Genomic DNA, 13,901 nt, shown 5'->3' on the forward strand with positions numbered 1-13,901 from the left:
ACTGGATTCACTTTTTTTTTTTTTTAAACTTAAGCCAGATATTTGAACCTTGATCTCCTACGTTTACATTTTCCAGATTTCACTTTGAAAATTAGGGGGCAATTTTCTAATTGGGCGCTAGAAGATAAATGCCAGATTTATGCACACTGAGCATTATTCTGTAAAAAAAACCATGTGCCTAAGTTGGCATAAATGTGCCTTCTTAGGCCCACCCATTGCACCATATCAGTAGATGTAAGTACATGGACCTAAATGCATCAATTTAGCCCATAGCTTACAGTATTCTGTAAGTTGTGAGTGTAAATATTAGACACGCCAGTGTTCTGTTCAAGTGATGCCTCTTGTGCATACCCCCGTGCAATTTACCAACTAAGGGCTCCTTTTACGAATCTGTAGTAAGCACTAGTGCAGGGGTGTCCAATCTTGGCCCTCACCAGGTCGGGCTTTCAGGATTTCCACAATAAATATGCATGAGATCTATTTGCATACAATGGAGGCAGTTCATGCAAATAGATCTCATGCATATTCATTGGGGAAATCCTGAAAACCTGGCTAGATTCTGGCCCTCGAGGAGGCTTACCACAGCTGAAAAGGGCTTATTGCAGAACGTGCTGAGGAATCCTGTGCTAAATTAACAATGTGCACATGCAAACCACGCACTACAATTTAATTTTCCTGCACAAGGGGGCAGTGTGGGCATTTTTGCGCTAATTAGCATATGTAACGCCCCTTTGCCTGGGTTCTTCTGGGTCTGAGTGGGCTGGAGCCCCTGCGAAGGGCAGACTCTGCCGAACCCTCACTCAGTGTAGTAAATTTAAAACAAATCTGAGAAAAATTTCTTCACCCAACGCATAATTAAACTCTGGAATTCGTTGCCGGAGAACGTGGTGAGGGCGGTTAGCTTAGCAGAGTTTAAAAAGGGGTTAGATGGTTTCCTAAAGGACAAGTCCATAAACCACTATTAAATGGACTTGGGAAAAATCCACAATTCCAGGAATAACATGTATAGAATGTTTGTAGTTTGGGAAGCTTGCCACGTGCCCTTGGCCTGGATTGGCCGCTGTCGTGGACAGGATGCTGGGCTTGATGGACCCTTGGTCTTTTCCCAGTGTGGCATTACTTATGTACTTAGGAGCTGCCTGGAGCAACTTAAGATATTTCTCATATTTTAATTCGTGGTGCTTTGCTTAGTTCTTGGCATTCATCTTTCTGAACTGACCCCACACACGATCAGTGAACCTTGTTTTCTGAAAACATTTTTAAAGTGACATAAAGCAATGAGTGTGCACATGAATCTTCCACTTCACTCTTTCGGTCACATTTTTCAAGACAAATGTTTAGGATTCCAGTTGTTATCCAGTCAGACTAAAAGAACACATGGTGTGTATTGACCGGAACATTTTAGGACAGCTGCCCTGGAATGTGAGTGGCAAAGGTCCAAAAACAATGTGACGCTTTGTTTGGAAAAGTCAAACAGTGCGGAGGTCTCAAAGCTTTTGACTCGGCCAAGTAAAGATAAGATGATTCCGACAGGACCGAAACCTGGGTTAAGGAGCAAATGGCAACCAGTGGGGAGAGATGGATTTTTGCACAGCTGGTTTTTCATCAAATTTGTTTAATCAGCAAGTAAACCACCTGTGTTTTATTATTTGTGACCATAGTGATGTGAGATTGGAATCAGGGCAGGTCTAGAAAGGGTCAAACTAGAGAACACCTATTAAGAGCCTTTCCTTTGTATTGTAACAGATCCAAAATGCACCTGTGTTTTAGACCCAATCACTTACAGCAATTCTGTGGCTGGTCAGCTCATGTTCAGTGCTTGCACCTAGACGGTAATAGTGCACAGAATTTATAATATTCTGTAATTTACCTCATAACTGTGTGTCTGCCATTTGTACGGCCGCCTTCAAATTGAGATAACATTTAACCATTTCTCTCACCTCTTGTGCAACTTTCTTTAAATCAATCACCTTACTTTCTAATTCTTCCTACTTTCTTACCCTTCTATATGTTACATCTTTGCTTCAGGGGTGTATCTGCGTGGGACCACAGGGGCCTGGGCCCCCGCAGATTTCGCCCTGGACCCCCCTACCGCCGTCAACCCTCCCCCGCTGCCGTTGTTTACCTTTGCTGGCAGGGGACCCCAACCCCCCGCCAGCCGAGGTCCGCTTGCCGCCTTTAAAGATATTTCTTCAGCTGGCGGGGGACCCCAACCCCCGCCAGCCGACCCGACGTCTTTAAAGTTCTTCTTCGGCCTCCGTGGCCATGCTGTAGTTGATAGCTGTTCAATCCAGTTCGGAGTGTGACGTCCCAGCAAAGGCGGCAAGTGGACCTCGGCTGGCGGGGGGTGGGGTCCCCCACCAGCAAAGGTAAGCAACGGCAGCGGGGGAGGGTTGGCGGCGGGGGGGGGAGGGTGGAGAGTCAGTGGGGGGATCTGGCAATGGCGGGGGGTTCTGGCAATGCCGGCGTTGGGGGGGGGGGCTAAAATGTGCCCCCTCTCTCTGGCTCTGGTCCCCCCTACCACCGGAGTCCAGATACGCCCCTGCTTTGCTTTACCCTTTGCTATCAGCTATAATGTTCTATTACGTATTGTGTTGACGTTGTAAATAGTATGTCAGAAAATCGGAAAAAAAACACAGCTTCACACTTACTGTGTTATATATTAGGTGCATGACACGCTTCAACTCTGCAATAGCAGTGGCTAAATTACTTTCTTTAAAAGTGGAGAAAAAAAAGGCTTCAGTATCGCCAGCCAGCCAGCCAGCCAGAATAAACTGACTATAAAGCATAGGTACTGCGCACCATCATATCGCCCAAAACAACTCCACTATAATCAATATTTTGTACTTCCACAGTGTTTCATATCTATAAGCGTCTCATGGACCAATATTCCACAGGTTTAAATGTTTATCCAATTTGAATGTCAATATCCTTTACAAATATATGACACGTGATAAACGCCAGTTACTTAACTAAAGTCCAAATTGAACCGGCTCACTCGCGTTGAAGCGTGTCGTGCACCTAATATATAACACAGTAAGTGTGAAGCTGTGTTTTTTCTGATTTTCTGATTAACAATAAATGAGCTTGAGTGAATCATTAGTTGTAAATAGTATACCATGAAGAAAACAACAAAAACGGAAGATGTCCAGAAAGACCAAACTCAAATCACAGATGTAAAAAAGCCCAATTCGTTTATTAAGACCCTACACGGTCCGTGTTTCGGCCAGAGGGGCCTTCTTCAGGGGTCTACAAATTGGCATATACAGATATTCTTCGAAAGGTTCTCACAAATTGAGACACATCTCCTGGGACTATCCAAGCGACGCGTGAACCCTATATTGTGAGAACCTTTGGAAGTATATCTGTATATGCCAATTTGTAGACCCCTGAAGAAGGCCCCTCTGGCCGAAACACAGACCGTGTAGGGTCTTAATAAACGAATTGGGCTTTTTTACATCTGTGATTTGAGTTTGGTCTTTCTGGACATCTTCCGTTTTTGCCGTTTTCTTTGTGTTTTTTTACGGGAGATTTGGACTCTCTTTGTTGTAAATAGTATACCATGCCATACTTTGTATTGTTTTTGAATATTTTGACTGCTGTAATTGCCTATTGCTCATGTTTGATCTCTTCTTACTGTACACCGCCTTGAGTGAATTCCTTCAAAAAGGTGGTAAATAAATCCTAATAAAAATAAGTGCCAACATGTTTTGGAATTGCACGTAGCCGTATGCACTATTCTGGTCATTACGTGTGTTCTCCTTCCTTCTAAATGTTGGCACCCTCCCCTCCTCCCCCCCCCAAAAAAACCAACCCCGTCCAAAAGTTTGTTTCTGTGATTTATATCTTTTGCACAGCAGTACTGTATATCTCATGACAACTGGCTTTTCCCTAAGGATGCTCCTGGGCTCCTGGATTGTTTTTCATAAAATCACAAGGTTTTTCTTTCCTCTGATACAGTAAGCAATTCTGCAGTGTTTAAAAAAAAATATATATATATATATATATATATATATATATATATATATATATGCGCAGATAGGGGGAAAAACAGTGCACGCTGCACACAGGGGCCGAAGAAAATCCTTTTGCTTAGGAGAGGACAAGCAAAGCAAGCTCATCCCTGTCCTCTGTATCTCTCTGGTTGCCGATGATGTGTGTGCAAAAAGGTGGTAGGGCCATGGCCTTTGTGGCCCACTTCATTTCGATGCCTGTGCCTGCCATGGTAGGCAGAAAGAGAGAGAGAAACGGGGGGGGAGGGGAGGAAGCCCGACTCCTGCCCCTGCAAAAATTGCATGATGGCCCAGGGAATTTAAAGTATGCACACGCTGTAATGGCAGCCCAACAATCGGGCCATGTGGAGCTGAGCAAATGCACTGAATTACCTCCTAATCTACCAATGTAGTTCCAGACTAAGCCTTTGAAGCCCCCCCACCCACCCAAGTCTAAAAAGACAGAAGTCTCCTCAGGTCACTTCACTGGTTCCGATCAGATACCGCATTCAATTCCAGCTTCTCCTTCTTACCTACAATGCACTCAGTCCCTGCTGCCCCTCACTACCTTTCTACCCTCATCTCCCCTTACGTTCCCCGCCCGGAAACCTCCGTTCACAGGACAAATCACTCTCTCTGTACCTTCTCCACCACCGCCAACTCAAGGCTCCGCTCATTCTGCCTCGCCTCACCCTATGCTGCGAACAACCTTCCTGAGCCCTTACGCCAAGCCCCCTCCATGCCCGTCTTCAAGTCTTTGCTTAAAGCCCACCTCTTCAATGATGCGTTCGGCACCTAACCCTTACCGTTCAGTGAATCAGACTGCCCCAATTGACTGCCCCTATCGGACCCGACCGTTCCTTGTCTATTAGATTGTAAGCTCTTTGAGCAGGGGACTAGTCTCTCTTTGTTAAATGTTACAGCGCTGCGTAACCCTAGTAGCACTCTAGAAATGTTAAGTAGTAGTAGAAGTGAGAAGCTTCAAATTGCATGGGTTTGCTCAGCACTATCCCCACACTCTCCAGCTTTCCTGAGTAATTACAGATCTGAAATCATCTGTTGTTGGAGAACTCAGCAGCTCATTTGTTTCACTTCAGCAGTAGCAGAAGGGAGAAGAGCAAGGCATTATCAGCAGTGCACCTGCAAATAACATCGGCAGGAAAGAAAACATGCCCCTGCCACAGGCTTGCATATTTGCTGTCCTGGAATGTGTATTTTGGCCGCTGAAAGCATGGAACCTTTTTCCGCACCTCAGTTAATGTTTTGTGACCAAGACATACAGCGTCTCGTATAGCTTGCTTTCTAATCTGAATGTGTTCACAAGCAGAATGAACAGGATGGTATTGGCTTGAAAATTTATTTTTGTTACATTTGTACCCTGCGCTTTCCCACTCATGGCAGGCTCAATGCGGCTTACATGGGGCAATGGAGGGTTAAGTGTCTTGCCCAGAGTCACAAGGAGCTGCCTGTGCCTGAAGTGGGAATCGAACTCAGTTCCTCAGTTCCCCTGGACCAAAGTCCACCACCCTAACCACTAGGCCACTCCTCCACTGTTGCTACTATTTGAGATTCTACATGGAATGTTGCTATTCCACTAGCAGAAGTCGGCCCTTGCAGGTCACCAATGTGGCCGCGCAGGCTTCTGCTTCTGTGAGTCTGACGTCCTGCACATACGTGCAGGACGTCAGACTCACAGAAACAGAAGCCTGCGCAGCCTTCTACATGGAATGTTGCTAGTGGAATAGCAACATTCCATGTAGAACCTCCAATAGTAGCAACATTCCATGTAGAATCTCCAATAGTATCTATTTTATTTTTGTTACATTTGTACCCTGCGCTTTCCCACTCATGGCAGGCTCAATGCGGCTTTCATGGGGCAATGGAGGGTTAAGTGACTTGCCCAGAGTCACAAGGAGCTGCCTGTGCCTGAAGTGGGAATCAAACTCAGTTCCTCCTCAGTTCCCCAGGACCAAAGTCCACCACCCTAACCACTAGGCCACTCCATATATATATTTTTTTTCTCTAAATTCTGGTTCTTTTTCATTTCCAGCTGAAATAAATGCTTATTGTTCATTGTAGCCATTCATTCTTCCCAAACACACACTCATCAGAAGCTCCTACATATAGAAAGAGCAGAGTTAATCACAGCAAAAGATGGCCCCTGGGACAGTCACTGGATGTGGGTGGCGGAGCAGGTGGGGGAAGAGGGGTTGGTGGTTGGGAGGCGAGGACAGTGGAGGGCAGACTTATACGGTCTGTGCCAAAGCCGGTGATGGGAGGTGGGACTGGTGGTTGGGAGGCGGGAAGTACTGCTGGGCAGACTTGTACGGTCTGTGCCCTGAACAAGGCAGGTACAAATCAAGGTAAGGTTTACACATATGTTGTCTTGTTGGGCAGACTGGAGGACCGTGCAGGTCTTTTTCTGCCGTCATCTACTATGTTACTATGTGGTGCCCCTCCAATATTTACAGGGGTCATCTTTATTTGATGTACCACCAACCTTAAAATATCTAAGCGGTTTACACAGTTAAATGAAAGGAAGATGAGATTTGGGAAGAACGATCGGACCTAACATTCCAATATAAAGAAAATAAGTTAAGCAAAGAAAAGCATCCTACAAACATATTAAATAACTAGAACACATCAGGAGGGCGGGAAAGTGCCAAATACCACACAACGACAGTGAAATAATAAAAGGGAGTTGCTACTCGAGATTGCCCGAAGGTCCGAACAGGCAGCTCCACTTAATCAGGGGGAAATGCAGGAGTGAAGTAATACAGCAGTAGTGCTCATGAACCAGCTCAGGGGCATAGCCAGACACCCAGTTTTGGGTGGGCCTGGGCCCAAGATGGGTGGGCAGAAGAACTCCGCCTTGTCCCACAAATGATTTGGTCTCTCCCTCTCTCACCTGCATGCAGTGGCGTCGCGAGGGCAGCTGACACCCGGGGCGGGTCGCCGCTTCGCACCCCCCCCCCTCCTCCGTAGCGCAACACCCCCCCCCCCGCCCGCGAGAACATACCTGGAAGGCGTGTGAGGGGCGGGTGGGAGGGCCAATCCGCCGAGAGCACGCCGGTGGGGGGGGGGTGTCGGCGCCTCGCTGGTTCCTTGCTCTCTCTGCCCCGGAACAGGAAGTAACCTGTTCTGGGGCAGAGAGAGCAAGGAACCAGCGAGGTGCCGACACCCCCCAGCAGCGTGCACCCGGGGCGGACCGCCCCCACCGCCCCCCCCCCTTCCTACGCCACTGCTGCATGCCATATGGTCTCTCACTAGCAGATTTTCACTGGCAGCAACTAATACACACTGCTCATGTTGGCCCACAGCCTTCTCTCTGATGCACATTCTTGTTTCCGCATAGGCGGGAATACGTCAGAGGGAAGGCTGTGGGGCCGGTGAAAGCAGTATCAGTCGCTGCTCGCTGCGGGTGAAGGTCTGCTATTTATAAGATACGTAGAGGGACAGTTGTTGGGAGTTTTCGGCTGGTGGGGCTTGGGGGATCCCTGTCAGCCACATCATAGGTTTGCTGCTACTGGGTGGACCTGAGCTCAAAGTGGATGGGCCTAGGCCCACCCTTGGCTACGCCACTGAACCAGCTACCCAGGAGTGAACCTCTGATGCTGGCCCCCTAGGCTAACATTGGAATGGCACCGTACCAAGCATGCACCCTAGTTACAGAAATGGGCAACACCCCTTTAAAACAGCTGATGCGCTGTATTCGCCAGTAAAAACGTTGCTTTGTGTTAGACTCCTAGTTGTCTTTGAGGCAGTGGCGTAGCCAAGGGTGGGCTTGGTGGGCCCAGGCCCATCCACTTTGCGTTCAGGCCCACCCAGTAGCAACACATCTATAATGTGGCTGGCAGGGATTCCCAAGCCCCCCACCAGTCGAAAACTCCCAACTGTCCCTCCTGCATACCTTTTAAATAGCAGATCTTTGCCTGCAGCGAGCAGCGACTGATACATACTGTTCGCACCGGCCCCGCAGCCTTCCCTCTGATGTATTCCCGCCTATGCAGAAACAGGAAGTTGCATCAGAGGAAAGGCTGTGGGGCCAGCATGAGCAGTGTGTATTAGTTGCTGCTCGCTGTTGGTGAAAATCTGCTATTTAAAAGGTATTCAGGGAAGGGCGGATGTTTGAGAGACCATATGGATGTAGGCAAGAGAGGGAGAGAAATCACTTGTGGGACAAGGCGGAGGTTTTGCCCACCCATCTTGGGCCCAGGCCAACCCAAATTTGGGTGTCTGGCTACGCCCCTGCTTTGAGGAGCTGGTGGTTTTTGGTTTTTTTTTTTGGGGGGGGGGGGGGGGGTTGTACTAAATACAACTAATACTGGCTCATGTTTAAACTATGCTTAGGGTGGAAATGAGGGTCCCTTTGCTCTTTTCTGTTTGCTTACCTTCAAAGCACTAGGTCATCTGTCAGTCTGAGCAGGCCTGTTCTTCCAGTTTGGATCCAGATGTGACACATGTACAATAGTTGGAAAACCGAAAAAAAAAAGGAGGTCCAATACTTCCACAAACAAACCAAGAACGTCAAAACACACAGGAGTGGAAGAACGCCAGGTCCAAAGAGACCAATCCAGAAGACACAGAAGTAAGAGCACCAAAACAAAGTTTATTGGGACCCTACACGGTCCGTGTTTCGGCTACACGGCCTTCATCAGGGGTCAACGGCTTGACGTATACGGATTTGGCTTCTTAATCTCTCAAAATGAAGAGCACATAAACAGCGTGGTGCAGTCCACAGTTCGCGTTAGATGCCAAATCCGTATACGTCAAGCCGTTGACCCCTGATGAAGGCTGTGTAGCCGAAACACGGACTGTGTAGGGTCCCAATAAGTTTGTTTTGGTGTTCTTCTTGTCTTCTGGATTGGTCTCTTTGGACCCGGCGTTCTTCCACTCCTATGTGTTTTGACATGTACAATAGTGCCACAGTGCTGTTTCCATGTTTTGGAGGGTCTAGTATGTACCTTTCCTTTTGAGACTGCATCATGATGCCTCTTAGCCAGAACAAACAAACACAAACCAAGAACGTCAAAACACACAGGAGTGGAAGAACGCCAGGCCCAAAGAGACCAATCCAGAAGACACAGAAGTAAAAGCACCAAAACAAAGTTTATTGGGACCCTACACGGTCTGTGTTTCGGCTACGCAGCCTTCATCAGGGGTCAATGGCTTGACGTATACAGATTTGGCTTCTTAATCTCTCAAAATGAAGAGCACGTAAACAGCGTGGTGCAGTCCACAGTTCGCGTTAGAGGCCAAATCCGTATACGTCAAGCCGTTGACCCCTGATGAAGGCAGTGTAGCCGAAACACGGACCGTGTGGGGTCCCAATAAAGTTTGTTTTGGTGTTCTTCTGTGTCTTCTGGATTGGTCTCTTTGGACCTGGCGTTCTTCCACTCCTGTGTGTTTTGACATGTACAATAGTGCCACAGTGGTGTTGCTGTTTCCATGTTAAGGTTGGAGGGTCTAGTATGTACCTTTCCTTTTGAGACTGCATCATGATGCCTCTTAGCCAGAACAGGGCTGCATAAGCGAGTTTTACTTTCTGTGGAGGATGAGTGAAATAGAGTTTTATTATTAGCTGGTTTGGATGGTTTCATTGTATTTATATATATATTGCAAGCCTCTGTGAATGACCGTAAGCCATTATGGCCGTACATAAGTTTTTAATACATGAAATAGACTGTCCTGGTTTCACACATAGTGAGAATGCTTATATTTTCATTGAGTACAATGGGGCTTTCTATTGTTTAGCCAGGGCAGCAAAACTTGTTGTTTTTATGGCAGAGGTGACACTGGTTCAGAATACAAAAGTGTTGGAGCCAGCTAACTGTGCTTTGCTTCCGTACAGGAAGGACAGGATAAGCTGCTGTCTGGTTGTATGCTCTAATCAGCCTGGGGTATTATGTTTTCTAAACTAAGGAGAGAACAGACTTTGAGAAAGTGAAATGTTTGCATCAACATATGTTAATTTAGTTTTGGCATATCGGAGTGATTTAGCAGAGCTGTTAGGTGTCAAGATCTCTTTAACTGCCCTGAGGGAGTAGGTGGAATGAAGAGCGGCCTGAGAAATACTGAGGAGTGGTTGAAAGTTTGGCAGCTAAGAAATACAAAGTTCATGCACTTGGGGAGATGAATCCAATGAGTTAGGCAAGGTGGGGGTGAGGGACAGATGCACAGGCCTCAGGTGATCTTTAATCCCTGTGATCAGGCAGTTGGTAGCTTCAGAGAAGTGCTAGGTTGCACTGGGAGAGGCACAACCAGTAGAAACTGAGAGGTCAAAATGCCTCCATCGGTCACTGGTGAAACCCCATTTGGAGCATTATATCCCAGCCAGAGGTTGTACCTCTGAAATAATTAGACAGAGGAGAGGCAGTCCAGGAAATGTCTATTAACATGATGATTAGTCTGGACTACTACTACTACTATTTAGCATTTCTATAGCGCTACTAGACTTACGCAGCACTGTACAAATGAACATGAAAAGACAGTCCCTGCTCAACAGAGCTTACAATCTAAATTGGACAGACGGAACAGACAGCTAGGGGTGGGGAAATTGCAGCGGTAGGGGGTGATAAGTGAGGGTGTTGAGTAAGAGAGTCATGGTTAGGAGTCGAAAGCAGTAGCAAAGAGGTGGGCGTTAAGCCTAGACTTGAAGACAGCCAGAGACTGAGCCTGACGTACCGGCTCAGGGAGTCTATTCCAGGCATAGGGAGCAGCGAGATAGAAGGAACGGAGCCGGGAGTTAGCAGTGGGGGAGAAGGGGGACGACAGGAGACATTTACCCAGCGAATGGAGTTCACGGGGAGGAGTGTCATTAAAATCTGTCATTAAAATCATTCATAGTACCTGTAGATTGGAGAATGGCCAGTGTAACGCTGATTTTTAAAAAGGGTTCCGGGGTGATTTGGGAAATTACAGACTTCAGTGCCAGACAAAATAGTGGAAACTATTATAAACAATAAAATTACAGAACACAAAGACAAACATGGTGTAATGGGATGGATTCAGCCAAGGGAAGTCTTGCCTCACCAATTTGCTTCATTTCTTTGAAGGTGTGAATAACCATGTGGATAAATGTGAGCCAGTTGATGTAGTATATCTGGATTTTTTAGAAAGTTTTTGACAAAGTACCTCATGACAGACTCGAGAGTAAAATTAAAAAGCCATGGGATGGAGGCAACGTTCTGTTGAGGAATAGGAATTGGTTGATGGATAGAAAACCAGGTATTAATCCGCAAACTAATCTTTTCCGGAGATGCGAAGGCGGTAGAGCGAGAGGACATGAAATGAGATTGAAGGGGGGCAGACTCAGGAAAAATGTCAGGAAGTACTTTTTCATGGAGAGAGTGGTGGATACTTGAAATGCCCTCCCGCGGGAGGTGGTGGAGATGAAAACAGTAACAGAATTCAAACATGCGTGGGATAAACATAAAGGAATCCTGTTCAGAAGGAATGTAGTCTTGGGAGCTTAGCCGAGTTTAGGTGGCAGAGCCGGTGGTGGGAGGCGGGGATAGTGCTGGGCAGACTTATACAGTCTGTGCCAGAGCTGGTGGTTGGGAGGCGGGACTGGTGGTTGGGAGGCGGGGAAAGTGCTGGGCAGACTTTTATACAGTCTGTGCCAGAGCTGGTGGTGGGAAGCGGGGCTGGTGATTGGGAGACGAGGATAGTGCTAGCCAGACTTATACGGTCTGTGCCCTGAAGAGGACAGGTACAAATATAAAGTAGCACATATGAATTTATCTTGTTGGGCAGACTGGATGGACCATGCAGGTCTTTTTCTGCCGTCATCTACTATGTTACTATGTTACTATGAAGAACAGCACACAAAGATGCATATAGAAATAAGGGTACCATGAAAGCATAAGATGGCCTTAGACACCCATAGACTTGTAGAAAGACTCGTGGTCGAATCTTTGGTTACTGCGTTGCTGTTATGTTCATTGTGTCTTTTGTAGTGACTAGTTTAATTAACTTAATTTGTTTTGCTGTCACACAGACCGGGCAGAAACGCCTGTAAGCATCATTCACCGAAATGTTTAGAAATGCTGAACAAATTAATAAATTATATTTAGCAATGTTTTCCAGTAAGATATCTAAAACACTTGTGGTCTTTTCCTTTTCCTTCCCAGACACACGTTTTGGCAGTATCGCAGAGAAAATCCAGACAGCAAAGTTGGTAGTCCACCTCCTGACGGCCTGCCCGGGTTTAACAGCGGCGTTATCCTGCTGAACCTGGAAGCCATGCGCCAGTCCAAACTCTACAACCAGTTACTGGAACCCAGTGAGGTGCAGAGGCTGACGGAGAAGTATCACTTCAGAGGTCACCTGGGAGACCAGGACTTCTTTACCACGATTGGAATGGAGCATGCGGAGCTGTTTCATATCTTGGATTGCGTTTGGAACAGGCAGCTCTGTACCTGGTGGCGGGACCACGGGTACCGTGAGGTTTTTGATTTTTATTACAGGTGTGAGGGCCACATCAAGATACTGCACGGAAATTGCAATACACCAATTCCTGAGGACTAGGCCAGCATCCTTAGCACAGTTGGCTAGGTGCGTTTGCATTTGGTCTCAACTTCCAGCAAAGAGAGGAGAGGATGTGACAATAACAGAGACTGTATGGGACATGGCCTGTAATAAGGAAAAGAAGTCATATCTAAGGAAATGGAAGAAAGCAGAGGTTGCCGCTCTGTGCTGGTGTTCTCGATGTCTGTCTGGCAGAAGTGGACATGATGGACGTCCAGTCACCAGGACAGAAAGAACTTGTGCACGTAATCCTCCTGCTAGAAAGAGTTTCACGTTGGATAGAGAGATACCAGTACTTGAACGGGAGATGCTGTCTGTTCAGTTCATTGATGAACAACAACAAACTTATTAGAAAAGAAAATTAAAAATATCACAAGAGTATTGAATTTTAGCAAACCAATGGACCTGTGGTCTGATGGGGGTATTTTGCAAGTTAAACAGTGTTCGATTTGGAAATAATGTTGTGTTCAGCTCCAAAAAATAACATTAATTAAAATATAATGGCTCCAAAGGCCCATTTAAAAAAAAAATCTACAAGGGTTGGAATGTTAGTGTGGTAACTTGTCGTATTTTACAGGGTACATTGCACCATTCTAGTTCACTGAATCTCTGTACTAATGACCTGCTTTCAATGTAACTAGCGTTACTGTTGTATAGTAAATCAATTTTCTGATTCCTCTCTATATGTCTATGTATGAAAAGTTGTGAGGGAAAGTGGCATGATGTTTACAGCAATAGGCGAAGAATCAGGTACGCTCGGGGTTCATAGTGACCTTGGACAAGTTGCTTCATCTCCCAGATTCCACATGCTCTGTCACATTTATAAAGGCGCATGTTCCTTCAGCCAGTTGCAAAGGTGGGCTAGACAGGTGCCTTCCACATCACTTCCTTATTGAAACCTTCTAACATGATGGTATTCAATAGATACAGGAGACCCAATGTTGCTCCTTGTGACTCTAAGCAACTCGCTTAACCCTTCATTGCCCCAGGTACAAAAGAAGTACCTGTATATAATATGTAAACTGCTGTGATTAGAACCACAGAAAGGTGATCGATCTATCAAATTCCATCCACTTTCCCTTATGATAAATATCTCAATTACCACTACATTGTCTATAATCCTTCATCACATATCAGACACTGTATCTTTCATGTAAGAATATTTATTTATTGGGATTTATTTACCAGCTTTATGAAGAGATTCACCCAAGCCGGTGTACAGCAGGTACAGTTTAACATAAAACTTACAATTTTCTTAACAGCACAACAATTTTAAAATAACCAAGAATAAACATAAATACAATAAATGAGGTAAGCTTGAAAACAGTAAATTGAATCCTAATAATAGTACTACCTTGAAACAGTATCAAAAATATACAC

At 46.0% G+C, this 13,901-nt stretch overlaps 1 protein-coding gene across 1 annotated transcript in view; it reads left to right on the plus strand.

Moving 5' to 3' along the window:
• Window positions 1-13,505, plus strand: part of LOC115478381 (xyloside xylosyltransferase 1-like) — a 19,532-nt gene extending 6,027 nt beyond the window's left edge. Inside the window, exon 2 of the mRNA XM_030215680.1 lies at window positions 12,125-13,505. Within this exon, the coding sequence (XP_030071540.1) occupies window positions 12,125-12,521 (397 nt within the window). The 3' untranslated portion in view covers window positions 12,522-13,505. The remainder of the gene's footprint in view (window positions 1-12,124) is intronic.
• The last annotated feature ends 396 nt before the right edge of the window (window positions 13,506-13,901 follow it).

This window comes from Microcaecilia unicolor, chromosome 10 (assembly GCF_901765095.1).
Source record: "Microcaecilia unicolor chromosome 10, aMicUni1.1, whole genome shotgun sequence".
NCBI lineage: Eukaryota > Metazoa > Chordata > Amphibia > Gymnophiona > Siphonopidae > Microcaecilia > Microcaecilia unicolor.